We start from the raw sequence: 23,777 nt of genomic DNA on the forward strand, positions 1-23,777 counted from the left end.
CAATTACTTCACTAAAGCACGTCATCATTCAATCCACCAGCCCAGTAACACTTTCTGGTACATGTGAAAGCTAAAAAGCTCCAGTACTGGCCACAAACAACAAACAGCACCTCTCCTGTATGGAACCTCCACTAGTGGCTGTGTTCCAGGGAAAGGCTAAAAGGATCCAGTCTACGCAGTCAGAGTGACGGCTCGAGGGGCGAAGCATGACAACACCTCGGACACCTCGTAACTCTCCCTGTATATCAGTGCTACAACACAGCGCACTGCAAAAGTAATTAAGAAAAACATATTATAAAACCTCGAATTAGCAGACTATTTGATTAGGTCAATACAGTGCATGGATGCAGGAGTCTGATTTTATAATTGCATTTGACTTTTTTTCCAGCATCCTAAAAAGCCTTTAAAAAGCTCTTAAGCTTCGAAAAATATCTATACAAAACTGGCTAGAAACTAAAGGCTGAGACGCATACCACCAAAACAGCAACACCCCCACTTTAGCTACTTGCTGAATCAGCAGGTTTCATAAACACACTACCTCATTCATCATACATACAGACCGTTTTATAGACAGGGTGAAAAAGCAGCACATGTATGAAAGGTGTTAAAGAAATAGGGTGCATGATTTTTTATACCTACGGTTAGGGCTGCTCAATTAATCGTATTTTAATCGCAATTACGATTTTGGCTTGCAACGATTACGAAAACAACGTAATCGAAATAAAACGATTATTTCTTTTAAATTATTATTATTATTATTTTTTTATTATTTTTTTTTTAATTCGTTTTTCAGTTGAATTATACTTTAAATTCAGGGTAATCAACTGTTAAAAGCATACTGTTAAATTTGTTTTCAATAAATGGATGTTTTCAAAGTAAATGGATAATCGTTTTTAATAATCGTGATATCAATTATTGACCCAAATAATTGAGATTATGATTTTTGCCATAATCGAGCAGCCCTACCTATGGTCAACATTACAGGATTTAATAGATCACAGCATATCAGTTATGTAATACATTTGCAAAAGTACTGGTTCAAATTGAGTTTACATTTTTCATGGATGTTGGTTTCTGAACCACCACTAAGACCAAAATGTGACGTGCAGCAGACTACAGTAGGTAAGGCTTGTTCCTACTCTAACCGACATCCGGAAATGCCTTTAGCTTGTTGTTGATTGTTGATTTGCAGGCCAAATGACAGTATAAAACAGTCAATAAAACACATTTTTCTTGAACTGTGATCCCCTGGAACCATGACCTTGAGCAAACCTATGGTAAATGAGCTCATTAAATATAAAGTTGATTGATCGAAAAGTAGAAGAGATTAGCTGCAGACACTGATTTAAATGCAGAGTTGTGGGTGCGGTCCATTCAAAGAACAAAACATACTCCATTTAACCAAAGCCATTATCTGTGTTTACATGCACTTAAAAACCCAGTTAAGCACACAGATGAATCTATGTGTGTCGTGCAGGTGCACAGAATTCATGGCCAGGGAATGAGTATGAATTTACTGAGATTACTAATCATGCCATTGAAACATATATTTACTGACACAAAGGTTTATTTAATGACAATGCTTACAGGAGGAATTCAGCCACAGGATTAGCCAAACAAACAATGAAGTGGTCCACAACTAATTGTTTAATAGTGTAGAGGCTAAGCCAACGCATTAAGCCTCTGAGGTGATGCTGTGTTCACATGACTGAAACACACTTTAGCTTGAATGAAAAATAAATCCCTATACAAAGGTTTCCAATTGAACACTCGGCCCATTTTTTTCTCCAGATACGGTTGTCCATTAAATTTGAATCAGCTTTTAATCAGCATACAAGTCATGACACTTTAAACACACACAGACGTAGGCTCCACGAGGACGAAAACGGGTTGAATCCGCATATTTCTCATGCGTATAGCCCTTTAAGCTCGACGACGCCGTAACAGAAACGTAGAAACAGACCCCGCAAACGACAACGGGTCCAAAGGTGGATAGATCTGGGAACGGAGCGCTCTGGGGGGTCCAACGGGGCCGTGGGGTCGCCTATACGGTCATGCGTTTCATAGCCCCGCCTCTCCCCGCCTCTCCCCACCTCTGCTGCTCACCTCCGCAAAAGTACACTGCACACTGAATTCAGATTATTTATCTTTATCTCGATATGAACATAAACGCGAGTGAAGTCTAATCTGACAGGACGGAGACACGCAGCTCCTCCGGCTGTGAAGCAGCGGGAGCAAAACTCACACTTCAAGTCAGATCATCACCCTTAGCTATTTTAATTACCTCTCAAACTACCTAAACTAGTTATAAATATGTTTATTTTTACTGTCGGGTTTACTTACTGGATCAGCTGCTGCATGAGACAGCATGAAGATTTAAACTTTAACACACATTGACCGGCGAAAAACTCTGCGCGGTTCCCTCGGCCCCCACCCATGGATGTGCCCCCACCGCGGAGAATAAACAGAAGTGCAGCCATGACAACCATTCTTCTTCGCTGCTTTTGTGGAGGAAGTTGCTGCTTTTGTGGAGGAAGTTACAGCGCCACGGACAGGTTCGGCATATGTACTGCAGCTTTTCCAGCGGTTGGATGTAAACGGAGCCGTCTCGTGGAGCTTGACACAATCCGGTGTATATTGCGTGTGGGCGGAAGGTTTTTTGCGGTTGCGTTTGCGTTACTCCGATGCGTTTTGCCGTATTTGTTCTCGTGGAGCCGGGGCCTAACTTAGGTAGCCTAACTTTACCCCAGCAGTAGGTGTGTGTGTCGGGGTGTGTATGGTCAAAAACTGCTTAACTTTCCGGCGAAACCTGAGTAAACAAACGTTGGTTTCTACTTCAATATAATATAGAGTGCTAATTGGCTACTACAAAGTCATTTAGGCCATTTCTCAAGCAACAATGCCAAACCCTTGCTAGTTCAGGCTTACTAAATGTCAAATGCTACAGTTAAAATAAAATATATATTATTATTAAAATGTTAAATAATGGCACAGCAAAGAAAGCATTATTCTATAGCGTAAATACAAAGCGTTGAATATTCAATAAGGACTGAATTAGAAAGACCGGGAAGGTTAGTTCTCTTGTTTCCTCTTCGTGACTGAGACATGGCTCAGTATTGGTGAGTCCAGCGCGTTTACCAAACTTGTACCGCAGCATTGCTGCTAATTTAACTCTCCGCGGACGTCAGGCCGAGGTGGAGGCATAGCAACTGTTTTTAAGAGTGATTATAAATGCCAGCAACTTTCACTGTCATTCTCACCCGGCAGCTTTGAACAGCGCGTGTTCGAGCTTGGTCGCTCTCATACAGTGCTGTGTGCTGTGGTCAATAGACCTCCCAAATACAATAAGGGATTTCTAAATGATTTCTCGGATTTCTTGGCTGAAATTATGCCAAAATATGACCGTGTTCTTATTGTTGGGGATTTTAATATTCATGTGTGTTGTCCCGACAAACCTATGGCAAAGGACTTTCTAAACCTTGTTGATTCCTTTAATCTTGTGCAGTCTGTGTCGCTTTTAAACAGAACTGTGTTAATCAGCAACCTATGTCACCTGAAACGGATGAGCTTAGCTCATGGTTTCACTCCACTTGCAAAGCTGCCATAGACACTGTTGCTCCTTTAAAAACCAGGCAACCTAAAACTAAATCTGAGCCTTGGTTAAATGACACGACTCGGGCTGTCCGACGGGATTGCCGTAGAGCTGAGCGTAAATGGAAAAAGGACAAACTGCAAGTTTCATTTCAAATGTTGAGGGAGTGTTGATCTCTATCAGATCACTGTGAAAGAGGCAAAAAGCAAACATTTATCTGACATCTTTCTGTCAAACCGTCACAAGCCACGTGTTCTGTTTCAGACTATTGATTTGGTCCTTAATGCCCCCCAGAAGACCGTTATGGAGACCTCTACTGCGGCGGGGGCCGTTGCTTCTCTGTAGCGGCTCCCACACTGTGGAACGATCTGCCCCTGCACATCAGACAGGCCTCCACACTGTCTGTTTTTAAATCGCTTCTTAAAACCCACCTCTTCTCCTTAGCGTATTAACATCTTTTAGAGCATTGCTTTTATTGCTTTTAAATTGTCTATTGTTTTTACTTGTACTTGTTTTATGGTGTGTGAGCTGAGCTGTGTTACTTTTTGTATGTTTTGTTTTGTTTATTTGCCTGTACAGCACTTTGGTCTGGAGGTTTAAAGTGCTATATAAATAAAGCTGTATTGTATTGTATTGTATTTAAACAACAAATGGTTCCCATGGCCTCATTACAAAGGTTTCTGATCAGTACCAGAGTTATTAGCGTATAATAAAAATAAAAGTATCAAGTACTACACTGTGATCTGATGCAATAAGTGCATTTTATACTAGGTTTTTTCAGAAATAAAACCATGATGAATAATGAATCATTCTGTGCTTTAATCTGATCTAAAGGCGTGGTGTTAATAGCAATGACTCATTTATTCTTCATTTCACCTTCGAGCTGTGATGAATTGCTCACTCTGCTTACGATTCCTAATCATAACAGATCCGCCTCATGTCAATCGGGATATATTGTTTATTATCTGAACTCTTTGAGAACCACAGTTACTTACCCATCTGTGCCAAAATGAAATATTGATGAGATTAAGGTGTACAGGATGAACAAATAAAGATGCCTTTATAAATAGAAGCTATGTCTCTCATATGTGTAGTTAGAGCGCCTACAATTCTCAAATTTAGAAGCTTAAATTAACGAAATCTCCTATATTTTGGAATAAGATAAATGATTCAGAATCATTTTTTTACATATTTGTAACTGTCTTTTCTCAAATCTCGACTAACTTCACTCTGTAAAGCTGGTGACATTTAACAACATTTTTATTTTTACTTCTCGACCCAAAAATAAGCAGATCCTTTATGGCTTTGGATCTCAATGGCACACCTTAGAAAATGTGTACTTTATTCTCACTCCTTTAACTTGCCTTTACTACTAAATACTTCATTGTAAGTATTCATGTGATTATGTTGCGCGAATATTGTTTTGGTTGTATTGGTGCATAGTTGTTTGCAGTCAAGCTGTCTTGGTAACTGTAACTGCCTCAGGGGATGGGATGGTCACTTAAATCACTTTGTTTTGGATACAAGATAACAGGTGTTCCGCCCTTTTGGTGTGTGAGAAAATTGAACGTCAAGAAATCCCTTTAAATCGCATATAATAACCATTAAAAAATAAGATTATCACCAAGAACCAAGTAAGATTTAACATTGTTTTATGGCGTAAAAGATAATGAGGGTGCTGATTTTTCTAAATGTTCAGGCAAAAGTTCCAACAGAGCTTTACACAAGGGAAGAAAGTGGAGAGGGATATTACAAATTTATCTTTTCCTCAGTCAAAGCTAGGATGCAAATTAATGTAAATCAACATGTTAATCCTGTGTGTTAATACCTGTATGAAGGCAGTGGCCGTGCCCCGGACGCGGCTGGCTGAGTCCCCAGTCCTGGCCAGCAGGTTGGGCCAGGCCTGATCTACGCAGTGGGTGACCTCAGACCGGCCCAGACCCGGGATCAGCTGACTCAGCAGCAGTCGCAGTACCTTCAAGGAGGCGTTGAAAACCTGAGGAGAGACGGAGGGACGTTTAGCTCCAAACGGAGTAGACTTTCCAAGAAAAGGTAGCACCAGGGTGATCAATTAGCAGAGAGGCTCGACTCTGCAATGTTTACTCTGAGTGGGTTAGAGTATGCAGAGGGAGAGGGATAAACATCAGTAGTGAATGGTAGGGGTCGCGCCAATAGTTCACTTTGATCTAAGGAAATTCAACTGCCAATCTAAATCAGATTGTCGCAGTGGCGGGAGAATGTGGTTATGAAACAAAGGGCCATTCCGTTTGGGAATCATGGGAGTGCTGAATGTCTGATTTTATATAGAAATGCTTGGTTCTCTTCTAATAAATCACTATATATAAGTTATTTTTGGTAGCTAATCATTATCACGGTGCATACAAACATGGAAAAACGAATTTACTTCAATTCAATTATAAATCCCCATGTAGTCTAGATCTAAAATTGCGGGACTGTTGGAGCAGCATCTCAGCTCCAAAAAGCTAAATAACAACAGCATAAGGTTTTTAAAATAAAAGCATATGTATTAATAAATCCACCCACAAGAAAGTGGCCTTACAGCGGGAAGCACAGGCGCCTGCTTTTCTCCATATCACTTAAATTATGCAATAGATTAAAATGATGTGTGGTATTTTGTGGTCACAAGGTGATCTTCAAAAGGAAAGGGATTTAAAAAAACACGCTGTGCTTATTTCATAGCCAGGGTGTAACAACATGACATGCAGCTTATGCCACTGAATTGCCAGAGAAAGGCGTATATGACACAAACTAAAGTAACGCACATTTGTGGAGCAAAAAATGAACCTGCTGACTACTTAATGGAGCCTTCTGTGAATCAATAAGACAAGAAAATAAATCACTAAAATTATTGTGGCGCTACTTTTCATTACCATACAAGCCTTGATATAGACATAGACGACTTCTAGCGAGGGGTTACAAGGCCATCCTTGTCAACAGTGTTTGTGTAAGGAAGCCAGCTCTGGGAGAGAGAACTAGGGTTGTATATGTGACAGGGGGAACATTGTTAGGACTCTGCATGTTAGAGTGTGTGCTTATGATCTAACTGTGCAACAGGAATCCAGAGAACATGATTTAAACAACACTTCGACATTGACAAAGTAAATATATCCCTATTGGCTAAGAGGCTTCTTTAGTTTCTGTTACATTCATTCAATTCACAGCAGAATGAATTGTCTTTCGAGGACATTACTCACAGATGACACTTTATCCAGGAGGGCCTTCTTGACCAGGAAGACTGCAGCTCTCGTCATGTTTCTCAGATCCTCCTTGGGGGTGGTGGGTGATAGCTCCGTTAGCTTCTTGTACACAGCCAGGAGAGCATCCTCTCTGTAGCACCAGGTTCTGGAATATGCCCCTGCCACCTGGAAAAGTAAAGAGGCGGGGAAAAGAGATCACAAATGTCAGTTATGTGGGTAGATGTGGATAAAGATGTGTGTAATTCTGTGTACCGTATAGAAATGGTTTAATATAAGCCTGTTTCTACTAATTGCCAAATCAACAAAAGTTTAAAAAAAATAATTCCATAAAGCTGTGCTAAATCTTTTATGTAGGAGTAGGTGGTAATATGCTTTGATTGCATTCTAGAGACATGCTGCTGCCTGGACTCTGCAGGATGATCAAGTGTGGGATGGAATCCTTTGGGTTATCAAAAGGGCGCACTCTTTCCTCGATGTTTCGCTGATAGGCCCATGACACCTCAAGAGGGTTCAGCAGTAAATCCCAGCATCCCAGGCTCACCCCCTAAATGCCATCTACTCACTTGAGGGCCATGGTGGATTCATTTCTGTTCCTCCAGAGCCACTGACTGCCTTTTTCAGCAGTTCTCAAGAGGCTTTCTTTTGGGTCGTGGCTCTTACTCCGACCTCACTGATTAGCCTCGTCATAGATGTTGCTACACACCCTCTGCAGCCTACCTCATCTGGCTGAACCTTTGCTTCCCAGCCACGGAATCGCCCACCATTGCTAGCTCAGCGTACCTCAGCTTTTTGCCTTCCTAGGGCTAATCACTATTTCATATATTATCAATGGATAAAATGACTATAATTGTGAAAAATTTCGCAACTCAACCTAAGTCTTTATTCCAGCGTCTACAGGCAAAGGTTTCAGCAATAAAAACATCTCTGATGAATCCAACTTCACAATACCTGCGCATGACGGCACGGAATACAAGACGCTGTTAGAAACTAGCTGAAAACTGAGCTGACCATCTTGCAGCTACAGAACTTATTCACGCGCTAATTATGTATTTTTCTCAGGAGTTGATGAATACCAAAACAAGAGCCAAAAAGAGCCAAAAGGAGGGTAATTACTCGATTCATTGGAGAACAAAGCTTGTGTAGTGAAAGATATCTCTAACAAATCTTTGGTTTTGGTATTTTGAGTACTGCAAGCTTTTTATCTGTTCACGTATTGATTCAAAGATATCTGGGACAACAAAAACAGAGCAATGAGAACTGGCTTTAACTATACATAAAAAACACACGTTATTCTGAGCACATACTGTATGTAGAAAATTAATTGTGTGTAGAAAGTAAAACACTTAGTTAGCTTAACAAAGCCATGTTTTTCCAGTTCTCCATCTTTTTCTTCTTACCAGTCTTCCTCCATAGACTTCTATTGGAAGGCTGGCTTCTCTCTGGGCCTTCTCCGTCAGGGGCTCTGCCTCTCCGCTCATCTCAGGGCTGGGCGGAGTCCTTTGGGCGTCAGGTTGGGGTGACAGCTGCTGTGTGGGGCTCAGAGACACCTCCACAGGCCGGTCTTTCCTTTGGACTGGAAGCGGCCTCTCATCGTAAGGCATACAGATAACCTGTCAGCACAAGAAAACAGTACATTGGCATTTAAAGCATTAAATATGGTATTTACATACATTTTAAATCAGAATGGGTTTCATGACAGTTGCTTCATTTTAGACTGAAATAAAATAAAAGATAAATAGAATACAAATATATATACACATAATAATGTCCATTAAAACATTTAAAAAATACAAATAAATACAAGACCAGTTTTTTTTATTGTGTTTTTAACCTGAATACTGATGAAGTAATCAAGTAATAGTATTCTAATGATACCTCTGTTTAACAGTCCAAAGAAAACTGATCCACACTTTTGAGTCTGACAAGGATGTCCAACCTTTTGAAAAATTCATCATCACATGTCCCTTGTTCTTTTCACTAACTCTCACTAGCATTTGATCACTGAAAGGGTCGATCAATCAACAACACGATGACAATGACTGTTTAACCCCGTCCATACAAACCCAATCTCCACCCGGTCGGGACCGTCTGCCGGCCCCAGGGCCAACTAGCACCCCTCTGCCTGGTACCAGGCTCAAAGCCCTGCCTTGAGGCCAGGTTGGCAGCCGCTGGAGTCAGCCAACTGTTGCACGCTTTTAATTAAATAGTGAAACCCAAACCTGCAGCAGGGCCGGTCCCAGTAGGTGGTGAGTAAAGCATAAAAGCCCCCGCTGGTCATAATCTCCCAACACTACAGAGGCTTAAGACAGGCGAGGTGTTCCCAAGGGTGCTACAAAAGGCTGGGTTATTGTTACAACAACAAAGCTACAGATACAGCTGTGCACAACTGGATTAAAACCTTGGGTGGGTTTGTCATCACAGACCATCAATATTGTCTTTAACCAATTGCTGTTATTGATTTTTTAAGCTCAATATATCTGGAAAAAAACATATATAAAACATATATAATATATATGTTCTCTTGGCCTTTTAATGAATTACTGTTTTTAACAATTGGAAGGACCCTTTAGTCAACATGTCGACGTGTCTTTGGGCAAGATACCTAACCCCAAGTTTCTCCTGATGGCATGGCCAACGATGTGTGAACGTGTGGGAATGTTACTTCCCTTAAGCAGGTGGCACCTTGCATGGCAGCCCCTGCCTCTCTATGAATGGCTGTGAATGGCTGAATGCTGACTTGTATATATAAAGTGCTTTGAGGGGTCGTAAAGACTGGAAAAGCCCATTTACAATGTCTTAAGGTTTATTCGTAAACCACTTTAGATTGTTGTTAAAATATGCAGTATAAATACAGCCTTTCCTCGCCTGTGTGACAAGATGCTGCAGGTGTCAGACATGTTTATGCTTTTATGATGCATTTCCTAAAGTGTCACTTACGTCAATCCTGGGTACAATAACGGGGGTACTCGTTGAGTCAGATTGGTTGCTTGGTTGCTTGGGAACAATAGTTTTCGCATCTAACTGTTGATTCTGAGGAGCGTCCTTTTTCTTCCCCTTCCTGAATGTGTCGGTTGAAATGAGGGACTTTGTGGGAACTGAAGAGTGACCTGGAGAAGGCTGAAGGGAGGGAGGTTCCCGGGATGGAGAGGAATCTGCGACACGTGTGATCTGATCAAAAGGTAGAAGAAGATAAGATAAGATAAGATAGTACTTTATTGATCCCAATTTGGGAAATGTTTGTGTGGCAGCAGCGTAAAAAGACATGGCATTGTACAATAAAAATGTAAAGACAAGAAATAAACAAGAAAGTAGAAAATTACGAATTAACAATAACAAGATATAAAGCAAGGTATTATATTTACATAAGTATGTGACAGATGGAATATTAAACTGAATATATAAATGTAAAATGTACAGTGTGATTTTATTCCAAGAGAAACTATGGAGCAGAGAGTTCTCTGCCAGCCAGAGGTGATTTGTTGTACAGTGTTATTGCAGTGGGCAGGAATGTTTTCCTTTATCTGTCCTTGTGACAGCGGAGCGTCAGCAGTCTGTTGGAGAAGGAGCTCCGCTGTCTGTCCAGCTGCAGGTGGAGAGGATGGGTGGGGTTATCCACGATGGACAACAGCCTGTTCAGTTACTAACTCAGTTTAGGCAGGATAAGTCATTATTTCCCCCATATTCCTTTATTTCTCTTCTTGTTCAACCCCAACACCTTGAATACAAATATATTTATAAAACATATAAAACATGCTGACTTACTATTGACATGTCCAGCAGGTGGTGGACTTCCAGCTGCTGGTAGACGCTCGTCCTGTATTCCTCCATCATCTCCTTCTTCTTCTTGGCAAGATCATAGTCTTCCTTTTCGATTGCACATCGCTTCTCCACATCATAACGGGCCAAACGCTCCCCTACCTGGAAGAGTGCAGGACAAGGAGAGGCCTTCACTACACATTAAACCATGGATGTATAAAGAGAACTGGATACAGCGTTAGAGGTGGGGCCACATTCATTCCTATGAAAGTTGCTCTGAGTCTCGCGCAAAAAATGACAGACCTCACATTCCCAACTGAATAAAGTATTTTTGACCGAGAAGTTTTAGTACCACCGTTTGGCCACTACAAAAAATTGCCTTTGTGCCTAGTGCTAGATTTAAACGGGTACATATGAGAGCAGGCCTGTTGAGACTGCTCATGGTCTCATGATTGATGGATTTATGGCAGTTTGTGATTAAAAACATTACAATGTTGATCTTATTTCTAATGATTATTTTTGTTAAGAAGAAGATTGTACTCATAGGTTAATTGCTAAGATCTTGGACGGTAGTTATTGAAAATAAATGTAACGGCGCGATAAACACGAACAGTCACAAGGTCAGACAGTTTGAAAGAAACCAAGTTAGCCAAATTTATTTTAAAGAAAAAATGATTGCATGAGGTGTGAGTTTCTAACACCCATTCCAGTTTACTTGCCAACTTCCTGGTTCAACGAACTGTGCTTTCTGTAGCCAGGGACAGTTTTCCGGTATTATAAGGAATTTTATATATGCTCTCTCTTTCAGTTTAACCTCTGAGTAGAGAGATTGAGAATATTAAACAAATGCTTGGCTTTTTGGACCTCATTGTTCTGATGTGACTGTGTTCATGTGTGTGAGTCATTTAAAGCATTCCTTTGGTAAGGACAGGCTCATTGTAACCAATACAAACAGAGTTAAAACTACAGGAATAAGACTCACATTTTAACTTTCCAGAATTCAGCCCTTGTGCCGCGTAACAGTAAGAGTGCCACATGGTGAATCATTAAGATTTACAAGCTGGACATTTCCAGTAGGTCAGGAAATTCTGTAAAGCTGTCATAAGTTGCTAACCAGGTGCCAGGAGACACGATCTGAACATCAACGCGCTCTGATTCCTTACTCTGTTGAATCACACCAAGCAATGCAATACCACGGCAACTGTTTCTACAGTTTATATTTAAGTAACGTTGGCCAAATAAGATAGAAGAAACACACCAGACCAGTTCTCCGCCTTTTTGTCTACTCTTCTTTCCGTCATGCGTTTCTTTAGATATCATGTAACGACAAAAACCATCCCATGAAATCTTGATGGTGTGATGACAAGGGATTTTCAGCATGACTACCTTGGCAACTGCCTTGAGTGAAATGTTAATATGCCATGCTAACAAGGTGCCAGTGTGTGTGTGTTATCTAGTTACAGAAAGGCTGCCGGTTGGGAGTTGGAGAGACGCTAGTCGAGGACGGTCACTGCAGCTGTTGGGCATATTAAGAATTCATGGTCAGCATGGTAACGCTCTATACAAAGGAGGTCGGTGACAGGAATCTGAACAATGTTTAACCACTACTGTTACAAACAGTGGTGAAATCACACTGGATATCTGTAAAAAGAAATACAAGCCTCGCAAAGTTGAGATTTGCAAGAGAGGAATGATTATCAGTCGAAGTGAGCGGATGAAGATATCTGAAACCAAAATATTTCCTTACACACTAAATGTCTTCTTTGTCTAAAGAGTAAAACAATCTGCCAAAAGCAAATAGAGATAACATGGTGTAAAAGAACAGCGATGAAGGGAGTTTTTTTAGATAGTTATGTTAAAGCAGCAATTCCAAAATAGAAGTAGGAGTTCTTGATTCAGAAAAATACAAGTAATCAGCTAAATGAACTTGATTTATGATAATAGAGTTCATAATGAGTTCATTAAATGCTTCAGTGTTTATCTGTTTAATATTAAATTGGATTAAGATATATATATTTTTTAATGTACACAATCCTGAAGCTAGTATGGTTGGTGTTTTTGTCCACTATGTTCCATACTGTTGGATAGTATATTCTATAACAAATCTATGATGTTAAATGAAATGATGATGTATTTTATGTTGAATCATATTCTGTTTTAACTATTATTTTCCAAGAAATTCTTGCAAAAGTCAACTGACTTTTTCTGGAAAAGTATTTTGAGTAACCAGGGATATTAAGTAAATGTTTTGGTTGTGTGTTCACAAAGTATGTGTTTGTACTGAAACAAGAGCGTCATAACACAATGCAACTGGCATAGCTCAATACTAAAGTCCAACCTTAAGATGTTGCTATGACATCATGTTATTTTCCTTCCAGAAAAATAATTATAAGTGATAAGTGAAAATGAAGCTTTGTGCCAAATCTTTAACAGAAGGGTTTTAAATGAACAGTTTTTACATTCTGTGAAATAAGCTTATTTACTTTGTTGCTCAAAAATACATGATAGGAATTGACACCATGTCTGTGTGTTGAGTACATAGCAAGAATCAATGTTTTGAAGGGCTTAAATATTAATTGTTCTTTTGCAGACATTTAGTAACTCATTAAGACGGAATACATCCTGTTATTTGTAGAGCATACTGCCCACCATGTAAGCAAATATTTGGTGTCAATGTGTTGTAGCCACATGTGTCTACCTCCCAGCAGCAGTAGTACCTTTTGCAGGTCTGCGATGGCCTGCTTCAGATTCTTGGCCTGCTCGTATTTCTCCTGCCGGACCATGTCCTGCTTCTTCTGGTCCAGGAGTCTGATGATGTGGGCGACCTCTGGGTCCTGGTACATGTCGAAGGCCAGGTCATCCAAGGGGGAGATGGACTCACATTTACTGGACACAAAAACATTTGAAACAGTTTACAAAACAAAACCTTCAAACATTGATTTCTCTTCAATATAAATGTGGTCTAATTCACTTGAGATAATGTCAGTGTAAAATGTATGTGTCTCAGTTAAATGGGTATGTGCAAATCCTGATCAAAGGGAAAAAACACTAACCCAGCCCCTGAGGTGAAGCATCCCTTGGGGGTTGATATATATATATATTTTTTTTTTAAAGGAAAAAGGAAAGAAAGGAGTATTTCGAAATATGTTTTCCTCCTCACACGGGCCGCCACCTGCATTGTCTTCAAATGCGTGTGACCTTGAATGCCTTATTGGTTGTCTTCCAGACTAAATGGCTTTGTTGAAGGGTGTTATTGTCACAAGACAAAGAAAGCAGGGTTCAATGTCCTCGCCTCACCCCATGAAGGTCGTGTCCAAGGCGGATTCCAGCTGGGTACTGTTGAGGTAGTGTTCGATCAGCTGCTCTCGGCTTGGCTGGGGGTAAACAGATGGACAAATTAAAACACACACATGCATATATACTCTTGTATTACTGTGCTCAGGAAGACCTGGTAATTGTCTCCTAATCCTGTTAGCTCTAAAGTGACCTTCAATTAAAACCCTAACCTTAAAGTAACCAAAACATTGCCATTTAAAAGTGAGACCTGTGAAAATGTGCGGACTTGAACACGTCAGTAATACAAGTGTACTCACACACACATGCATACATCAAAACCTAATTACTTATCAGCAATTCAAGGCTACGACCAAATATGGAGATTTTTAATACACTGCTATCACCTGAAGTGTGAAGTGGACAATCGGTCAAAGAACAGGCTGTCTATGAATGACATAATTCATGAAATCTGCATGTAATATGAGGAAGGACAGTAATAAGTAGGAACACGCACAATATTGTACACTTATTTAATCATAGTGCAGTATGTCGTTCTTTTTCCTGAAATACGAAGATAATATATCATCCAAGGGGATAAAAGACATGATAATATGTTTGAATGTCACTATTGAATAAGATAGTGGAACATTAGTATGAGGAGAATTTCATTATTCACATGACACAGATTAGATAACATGTTTTGGGGTCAGTCAAAATATAGAAACGTTCTTAATACTTTATGCATCCACTCCAAAATAATTGTGTGAATATAATTGAATCTACATTGTGCCCAGCATTCAAAAACATATGTTTATATTAAACACCAAGGTGTGTTTCCAGGAACTGGTTACTCTAGATAAATAGGCAGTTAACCGTTTTCTGTTACGAAGCACAAGCCGATATGAAAAGTGACAACGGAATTTATCCAGCATGAGAGGGTTATAACGTGGTCCATAATATTTCCAACCACCATTATTCTATAACACCTTAATTAGAGGAATCAATTAGGAAACATATCAACTATCTTATTTCTTAGACGTCACAGTAGAAGAAGCACAGGTGTAAATAATGAAATATTGGCATGCATAAAGAGCCATCGTTAATGATACTAGTAACACCTGTGCTTTTTATTGTGATGATAAGTGAAAATAAAGGCAAACCAGGTTGGAGAAAGCTCAAAATGTAAAATAATCAGATTTCGCTTCGTCAGCATTTACTAAAGCCTAAAGATTGGCATTACTAATTGTATATTGACGGAACAGAGCAGATTGATAGTACTGTATAAGGGAGACTTAGCTGTACAATATGTAGTGTCCTGCCCTCAATCCAAACAAGAACAAAAGATTGGTGGAGTTGTGTAAAAGCATGGGATCATGAGTCTTTTCCACATTTGCAATGCAATAGGCTTCTTAAAGGTCCCATGTCATGGCCATTTCTATCATAATTCCATTGTTGAGGTCTACTAGAATAGATTTACATTGTTCAATGTTCCAAACTCACATTGGTTTCTCATACAGCATCTCTGTATAGTATGTGTATTCACTCTCTGTCCTAAACGGCTTGTTGGAGCTCCTGCCCCCTCCTCCCTATGAGCCCACTGTGCTCTGATTGGTCAGCTCGCCCACTCTGTTCTGATGAGTCCACCACCGTTACAGCGGAACATCAGTGATTATGTGTTACAATGGCGTTAGCAACCAGAAAATGACACTAGTAATGACAAACAGATGAGAATGCTGCGTGCGGTCTGGGTGCCATGATGGCGGGACGTTGCGGGGCTCCCTGCTCCGCCCTTTGGGGCTCGAGGAGCGGACAGTGTGAGCTGTATTACTGGTGTCGTTTCCTGGTTGCTGCGTGGGGTCTGCGAGACAGCGAGACACCGCGGAACTCAGCCTGAGCACACACACACACTCACAGCCACCCCCATACTAAAAAAACCTGGCCTGGACCCCGACGACCTCCAGAACCACCGGCCGATCTCCAACCTTCCCTTCCTAAGCAAAACTCTGGAAAGAGTGGTCGCCGGCCAACTCCATCTGTACATGTCCAACCATGAGCTCTATGAGCCCTTCCAATCCGGCTTCAGACAGCAACACAGCACTGAGACCGCCCTCATCAAGATCACCAACGATCTCCTCATTGCTGCTGACTCTGGCCGCCTCAGCATCCTCATCCTCCTGGACCTCTCTGCAGCGTTTGACACCATCTCTCACAACATCCTCCTCACCCGCCTCTCAGACCTCCTAGGTGTCACTGGCACAGCGCTGTCTTGGTTCACATCCTACCTCCATAACAGGAAATAGTTTGTCTCCATCAATGGCTCAAACTCACCCCCGGTACCAGTCTACCACGGTGTACCCCAGGGCTCTGTGCTTGGCCCCCTCCTGTTCACCATTTACATGCTCCCCCTCGGCCAGATCATCCGACATCATGGACTCAATTTCCACTGTTACGCTGATGATACCCAATTGTATCTCAGCACTACTCCATCTTCCCAGCTCCCCCCTCAGTCTCTCATCAACTGCCTGCATGACATCAAAGCATGGATGTCGTCCAACTATCTCAAACTAAACAGCAGGAAAATAGAGCTCATGGTTGTGGCACCCAAGGCGCTGCTCCGGAAGGTTGGTGACTTCATCCTCGAGGTTGACGGCTGCTCCATCTCCCCATCTCCTGAAGCCCGCAACCTGGGTGTCATCCTCGACTACACCCATTCCTTCCACTCCCACGTCAAGTCTGTGACCAAATCGGCCTTTTTCCATCTAAGGAACATTGTCAGACTCCGACCGTCACTCTCGGAGTCGGTTGCCGAAACCCTAGTCCATGCGTTTGTCACCTCCCGCTTGGACTACTGCAATGGTGTCCTGTTTGGGGTTCCCAACAAAACCCTGGACAGGCTCCAGTATGTTCCAAACGGTGCTGCTAGGGTACTCACACATACAAAGCCGTGGCAGCACATCACTCTCACCCTCATCCACCTCCACTGGTTGCCGGTCTAGTCCCGCATAACATACAAAATCCTCCTCCTTACCTACAAGTCCCTCCATGCCCATGCCCCCCAGTACCTATCGGACATCCTTCGCCCACATGCCCCACCCCGGAACCTGCGGTCTTCAGACTCTGGCCTGCTTACCACCCCCCGCACCAAACTGCGAACCTTCGGGGACAGAGCCTTCAGTGTGGCAGCCCCCACCCTCTGGAACGCTCTCCCTGCGGAGATCCGCAACATCCCCACGCTTGACGCCTTCAAAAGGGCCCTCAAGACCCATCTGTTTACTAAGGCCTTTGGCCTCTAAATCTATTTGTTGTTTTGTCTGTCTGACTGGTTGTCTGACTGCCTTTTGTTTTTGTTATGTTTGTTTTGCCCCTGTTCTTCTTTGTAACGCGACCTTGGGTCTCATGAAAGGCGCTATATAAATCCAAGCTATTATTATTATTATGACCAGGAAGAAGAAATTGGCAAAAGAAAAATCTCCAACGAGGAGTTCTGGGGGAGCATAGACAGGTATTTTCTGTGTTAGAGTTTTACTCGCTACAGGGTGTACTTTGAGGGTTTGTGACTTTGCAGACCGTTTACATGCAGAAAAAGCTACATAACACACAAGGGGACGGGTAATAACCAGAAAAGCATGTCATGGGACCTTTAAGGTTGAGATTTGTTCGTTGTCAAATGTCAAGGAGGTTTTTATCGGGAGCAGAATTATCCACAGTTTCCTTCTCTCTATAACAAATAGAGCCAGAGATTAGAAAAGTAAAATACTGACCAAAACATTCATGTTAAAATGGTCACGTTTAGCAGACATAGAATTGAAAAGCAGCAAGCTAACCACTAATGTTTGCTCAGCTTCCTTCAACCGGGGGGAAATGTATGGTTAAAAACAATTCATATCTCAAAAGTCTATTGTAAGAATGTTGCCTATACAGTACCTGGATCAAAATGCAATATATGATTTCTGGCAAACAACCACACCGTTCAAAGGGGATATGTTGCTATTACCAATATCAAAAAGACTGTTAGCTCGATTGAAAGCAGGGATTTTTCGAATTAAAGATGTTTTTAATCAAATGTGAGTACACAATTTATAATGTATAACATAAGTCTGGTCGGTTTGAGTATATTTAAATTCAGAATCCTTTTTTTGGAGGCAATAACGGCAGCTTCAACATATCCACAATTGGAAAAAGCTTCCGTTTACCATCATCCCTTACACTTTTGAATGGCTGTGTGAGTACGATGAACAAAATTCCATTCCCCTCCATTGCATTTGACAAATGTGCGTGGCTTGATACCCCCTAGAGGTAAGGTTGAAGATACCTTTTTCTTAATAATTTAAATAACCAACACTTTTAAAATACAATAAGCTTCCTTGCTTTGTCTGCACCACAGTGTCCCTCCGCAGGACAAACACAACGTGCGCTCACAGAACAGATACAAGAGAACAAGATCTAGCCGACCCTCCAGGCGAGATCGCTGCTGCGGTGGAGGTGCTCAGAGTCGGATTAGCAGAGCAACAATGCACGGCCTGTTCACTGGAATCTGTGCGAGTGTGTGTCCGTGTCTCTCCCTGTCTGTGTGTGTTTTTTTGTGTTTTAAGGTGCTCTCTCTCCTCCAGAACCTGTCTGTCTGCAGAACTATCTGATTTCACCGGCTAACTAAAGGCCTCCTGTGTGATTACATACTATCCTGCCTTTGTGTCTCATTACTACATTCCTGACACATACACACACACACCATTCAGGTAAACACGTGTGCATATAGACATGCTTATATAGTGTATTTCGGATCAGTAAATAGTAATACAAATAAATACAACATAAACGTCCGATCAAAATAAATGTTGATCTATTATATCTATTTAATCCAGTACATCCTCCCCATATAAATATCTAATATTTAAAAAGGCAAATAGCATCATAATAGGAACATTGTTCAGAATCCAGCTTATAAAAGGATACACAAATAATATACCTTACGTGACTAATTATTTCACCATTCGTGTTACCATTTTAAAAAGCCAAAGTTCAAACTGTCATAGTCCCCAGCAAATGGATGAAGACATCAATCAACTCATTACTTAGTGACTGATGACAGACTGATGAGCATGTCTCATAAAACCACAGCACAACAGCCCCATCTAATGCCGAGCAGATAGAAGTTCAGTGAAGGGTGACTGGGTGCAGAAAGTGCTCACTTACAATAGTGTTAAAAGCATTGCCATCCAAAGAATCTCCCACAACATTAATGGCCACCAAAGCAACCTGAAATCATAAATACATGTTGGTATGTGGTAGAACAGAAAAAAATATATCAATGCATGTGACAAAAGGATGTGTTGGGAGGTTAATATGGTAAATACTTTACAGCATTTTAAAGGATAAGGTTGGTGATATTCTATATTTTTATTATAATCAAAAAATCATGTGAAAATGGTGTAACAGACTACCTGATTGTGATGATTGTATTGGTTGACATGGTTCCTGTGGAAGGTAATTCTGAGGTATGTTCCGATGGCGTCCACGTGGACTGACTTCAACTCCCGAGCTTTGAAACCCGTCTTCTCATTGTCCGACAAAGACACGTACCTGTGGTGAGAGTACAGTGTTGCCTTTCAGTTAAAGTCCTCTGCTGATAAATACTAGACTTAAATGCACAAACAATTTTAATCTATCATGATATAGAATGCTGCAGGGATTATATGTGTTTGAAGGCCAGCCTGTAAGCATCACGCTGGTTCCTTTGACAAAATGCCAATGGGTTATTCACTTTGGATTTTGGTGTTTTAAAAAAAATAACATTTTTTGAGAAAAAAAAAGTCAAAAGTTGAAGGTTTTATTCAGCAATTTAATCTTCACAGAAGAACACCACATTTTGGATATTTGAAGCATAAATGCAATTGCTAAAGTTAGATATAAACACTTTTTTACTTCAATGCACTTGTTTAACACGTGCAATCATATACAGCTTTTAGCACTTATTCCTGCAGCAATGTATACTGTAAAGATACTTAAGCAATAGCTCATGACAGGCCGTGGTATATGGCCATTATATCACAGTTAAGGGGCGTGGTTCGGCCTGACGCGAAGCATGAAAATGTGCCTGTAGAAAACGGCTTAGCAAGTAGTCAGTTTAGCTTCGGTTGCTATGCTAACATCACCCATGTTATACCAGAGAAACTTTCATAACAGCGTTGTGATGCCAAACAGCGTCAATTCAGACTGACACACATTCACTTAAGGGGAACTGGGGATATGTATCAGCTGCTTGTGTGACAGTCAGACAGTGAATACTTTAGAGCCGTGTGTGCTAACCCGGAGCTAACGGGAGAATAAACTCCCGTGGAAGAGCAGCCAGCACTGCAGCGGTCGGTAAATGCCGCTGAAACACATTAATAAACAATGAACCACGGCACTCTGGAGAAAAGTATAAGGTTGGAGAAGTCGTTATTTAATTTAATCTGGCTTCGTATGATTAAAAGCAACACGATCATCGACCCGACGCAGTCCCCCCCCGTTGTTGTTGTTGGGGAGAAAATCAGCGATGTAAACGGTGACATCATGACGCAGCAGCGGCAGCTGGGCGGTGTGAACAGAGCGGGAGCTGAAAAGGAAAACCGGAGCTGAACCAGAAAAGCTCTAGCTAGGAGCTAGAAAGGGAAAAGCGCTGGTGTGAAAGCCGCATTGGAGGGGCGCTGCGCCCCGCCAACGGAGCCCCGCCAACGGAGCCCCGCCAACGGAGCCCCGCGCCCCCCCTGAAATTCAAGGTGTTTATTTTTTTAAATATATAATATATATATATATATATATATATATAGCACCAAATTGCAACTAATATATATCTACTGTCACTTTTCACATTGAACATGTGCTCTTTTATTAAATAAACTAAACGCTTTCATGTTAAGTTGTGAGTTTAGTGTTTTTGACCCTAAGAAACACTGATGCATTAATCAATAACAATAATCCACAGCTCCTCTCTCTGCTCCAGAGGATTTAAAAAATATATATCCCAATGCCCCCCCGCCTCATCCCTAGTGCCTGGACAACAATTATAGTAAAACTACCCTTTAAGGTAGAAGTAAAAATGTAGCCTATCCGAGTCTGCAGTCTCACCCGAGTCGGCGAAGCTGTCCAGGGAACCCTGAAGTGCCGGTTTCAGGCAGGGTGTCTCCAATGTGGAACTCCACCTTGGCTGGGATCAGGTACTGATGGGCCAGCAGCTGCAGTTTCCTCACCCTGCATCTCTCCACCAGTTGGAGGGTGATATGTTGAGTGTAGGGGCACAGCCTGCAGAAAATCGGATTTACACAAAGTTACATTTGTTTAAAGGTAGGGTAGGTAAGTTTGAGAAACCGACTCGAGATCGCTAGAATTTGAAAATACACAACCGGAGAAAATCTGCCACTTCCTTATAGAGCCCCTCTATGACATTATGCCTGGAGATGCTCTAGTAGCAATAAGCGACAAGTGGGGTAGGTAATTTTGGAGAAACCAACTCGAGTGCGTTAAAATTTGAAAATACACAGCCGGAACAAATCTGCCACTTCCTTACAGAGCCCCTCCTCCAACACACACGAACGCGCACATGACCAATGAGGGCACGAGATAAGTTTGTGCACAGATGGAAGGCTGACAGGCAGGTAGGCCATCCAGTTATTTTAGCCAGGATTTTTTGTCAAAGCACTTAAGATATTCATTGCTATCGGGATGTTAAGAGCATTCCATGGAATATAACAAAAAGTGTATCTCGAGCCGGTTTCTCAAACTTACCTACCCTACCTTTAAGAGGGTAGAAAAATACTAAAAACTGCCAATATTTTTGATGCTTTTCAGCTAAGAAAGACATGAATAAATGTGACATGCTTGTGAAAGTTAAGAGCTGTTTTATTAAAGTACCTGCTGGATCTCCAGCCATTGACTGTGGGTGCGTGGACCATGAGCTCCTTGGCACTGAAGTTGTCCTCATGACTTGAAGAGTTGACCACAATGAATCCTATCTTCCTGGGCATCCCTCTGGTGGACACTGAGAGAACACAAATAAGTATTTTTATTTATACAAGCAAAATATACATCTGATATTGAGGATGATTTTACAATTCAATTACTTATCCTACAGGCTTACAATGTGTGTTTAATAACATCTCCATTTTCTATAACAATGACATTATGCCTGGAGATGCTCTAGTAACAATAAGCGACAAGTGGGGTAGGTAATTTTGGAGAAACCAACTCGAGTGCGTTAAAATTTGAAAATACACAGCCGGAACAAATCTGCCACTTCCTTACAGAGCCCCTCCTCCAACACACACGAACGCGCACATGACCAATGAGGGCACGAGATAAGCTTGTGCACAGATGGAAGGCTGACAGGCAGGTAGGCCATCCAGTTATTTTAGCCAGGCCGGCTAAAATGATTGGTCATGCTTTTTACAGTACTACGGCTTCCACAGATGACATTTTTTTTATGGATTTTTGGTCAAAGCACTTAAAATATTTATTGCTATCGGGATGTTAAGAGCATTCCATGGAATATAACAAAAAGTGTATCTCGAGCCGGTTTCTCAAACTTACCTACCCCACCTTTAATGGCAGGCTTTTATATTATATGTCTAGTTATGACCAAAAAACTAAATCCTCTTTATGTCTGGTTCACAAACCTCTTTTTAGTACCACCTGACATGTATTGTCTGGTCAGATGTTCAGTCCAGTTTAATTATTATTTGATCACATAGTTTCAGATTTAAATGTTTCCAATTTCACACTGCATTTTATTCAAGCAGTGTTCTTGTATGGGTGCTTGAGCTAAACGTTTGACAACTTAAGCCTATTTTTATCAGTGAAAAAAACAGTTGTGTAAGAACAAAATGGTATGTTTCTCGAGTATTACAATTATAGTTTAAAATACCAGTAACCACATACAGGTAGTGTATTCGTATCACTAGTACTGACACATTTACAAGACAATGTTTAATCACAGTCACTTTAGTTGACCAAACAATGCTGAGCAAACATGTCAGCAATTACACATTCATTTTAAGAAATAATACAAACAATAAACTTATTTTAACCATACAAATATGTATTAACATTCGGTTTGTTAGTAATGCTAGCTGGTACGTTGTTCATCATGTTATGGTTCTGAGTGTGTGTCATTAGCTGTAAATAACGTTTTGCTAAACGCACGAGGCTTAAATATTTGTTGAAGGGTTTACTTGTGTCGCAGGAAATATTCAACTGCTAATTTACTGCATTTAGTTTGGGGTAGGGTTATCTGCAAAGGAAATAAACTATATTGGGCAGAGCATACACAAAAACCCCTTGGTAGGGGTAGGACAGAGAAGCCTTTATTGCTGACTGGAGCATGTTGGGCGGAGGGCATTAACGCTAGCTAACTGTTGACTACTGTATCAGCCAACATAGCTACTTTTACAGTAGCTGTATTCTAATGTGAACCGCTAAAATACAGAAATGCCCTGACAACTGTTGGTCGTTGTAGACTATCTTTTTTGGGTGAACAATTGGGAGTAAATACAAGTTTTATTGCGTTTATTTCAAAGATATCTTACCACGAACATCACCGTAATGTTGACAGCTTGTAGTCCCATCGCATCTCCATAACCACCGGTGACAACAACCAGCGCGGACATGCGCAATGGTGTGGGACTGACGTCAGTCGCAATGGGTTGTGGTCAATGTGGTTTTACACGGTCGGAAATGTTTTTTTTACATCACCCGTTAAATGTTAAATCCATGTTTATCGTAAATATCCGGTGTGTGTATTGTGTTTCTGCCTACAAATCGAAACAATTATCACATGGATAATGTTTCAAAATGTATTTTATAATGCGTTTTTCAAACTTCTTCCAGGACCCCGGATGGGAAATAGCATCGTGTCATCGTGCCTGTTACAACAGGAAGTTGTCTACAAAATAAAGGCACAG

At 41.1% G+C, this 23,777-nt stretch overlaps 1 protein-coding gene across 2 annotated transcripts in view; it reads right to left on the reverse strand.

Moving 5' to 3' along the window:
- The window catches only part of cep104 (centrosomal protein 104), a 41,590-nt gene extending 18,106 nt beyond the window's left edge, over window positions 1-23,484 (reverse strand). For both annotated transcript variants that reach the window (XR_004557063.1, XM_034145103.1), the window contains exons 1-12: window positions 23,403-23,484; window positions 21,733-21,859; window positions 20,950-21,123; window positions 19,284-19,422; window positions 19,036-19,098; window positions 13,864-13,940; window positions 13,284-13,452; window positions 10,573-10,728; window positions 9,748-9,978; window positions 8,208-8,420; window positions 6,808-6,975; window positions 5,421-5,588 (exon numbers count right to left, since the gene is read on the reverse strand). Coding sequence is in view for 1 of the 2 variants with exons in the window: in XM_034145103.1 (XP_034000994.1) it covers window positions 5,421-5,588; window positions 6,808-6,975; window positions 8,208-8,420; window positions 9,748-9,978; window positions 10,573-10,728; window positions 13,284-13,452; window positions 13,864-13,940; window positions 19,036-19,098; window positions 19,284-19,422; window positions 20,950-21,123; window positions 21,733-21,845 (1,671 nt within the window). In the remaining variant the exon portion in view is untranslated. The remainder of the gene's footprint in view (window positions 1-5,420; window positions 5,589-6,807; window positions 6,976-8,207; window positions 8,421-9,747; window positions 9,979-10,572; window positions 10,729-13,283; window positions 13,453-13,863; window positions 13,941-19,035; window positions 19,099-19,283; window positions 19,423-20,949; window positions 21,124-21,732; window positions 21,860-23,402) is intronic.
- Between the last annotated feature and the right edge of the window lie 293 nt (window positions 23,485-23,777).

The sequence above is a fragment of the Trematomus bernacchii genome, unplaced genomic scaffold (assembly GCF_902827165.1).
Source record: "Trematomus bernacchii unplaced genomic scaffold, fTreBer1.1, whole genome shotgun sequence".
NCBI classification, from domain to species: Eukaryota; Metazoa; Chordata; class Actinopteri; order Perciformes; family Nototheniidae; genus Trematomus; species Trematomus bernacchii.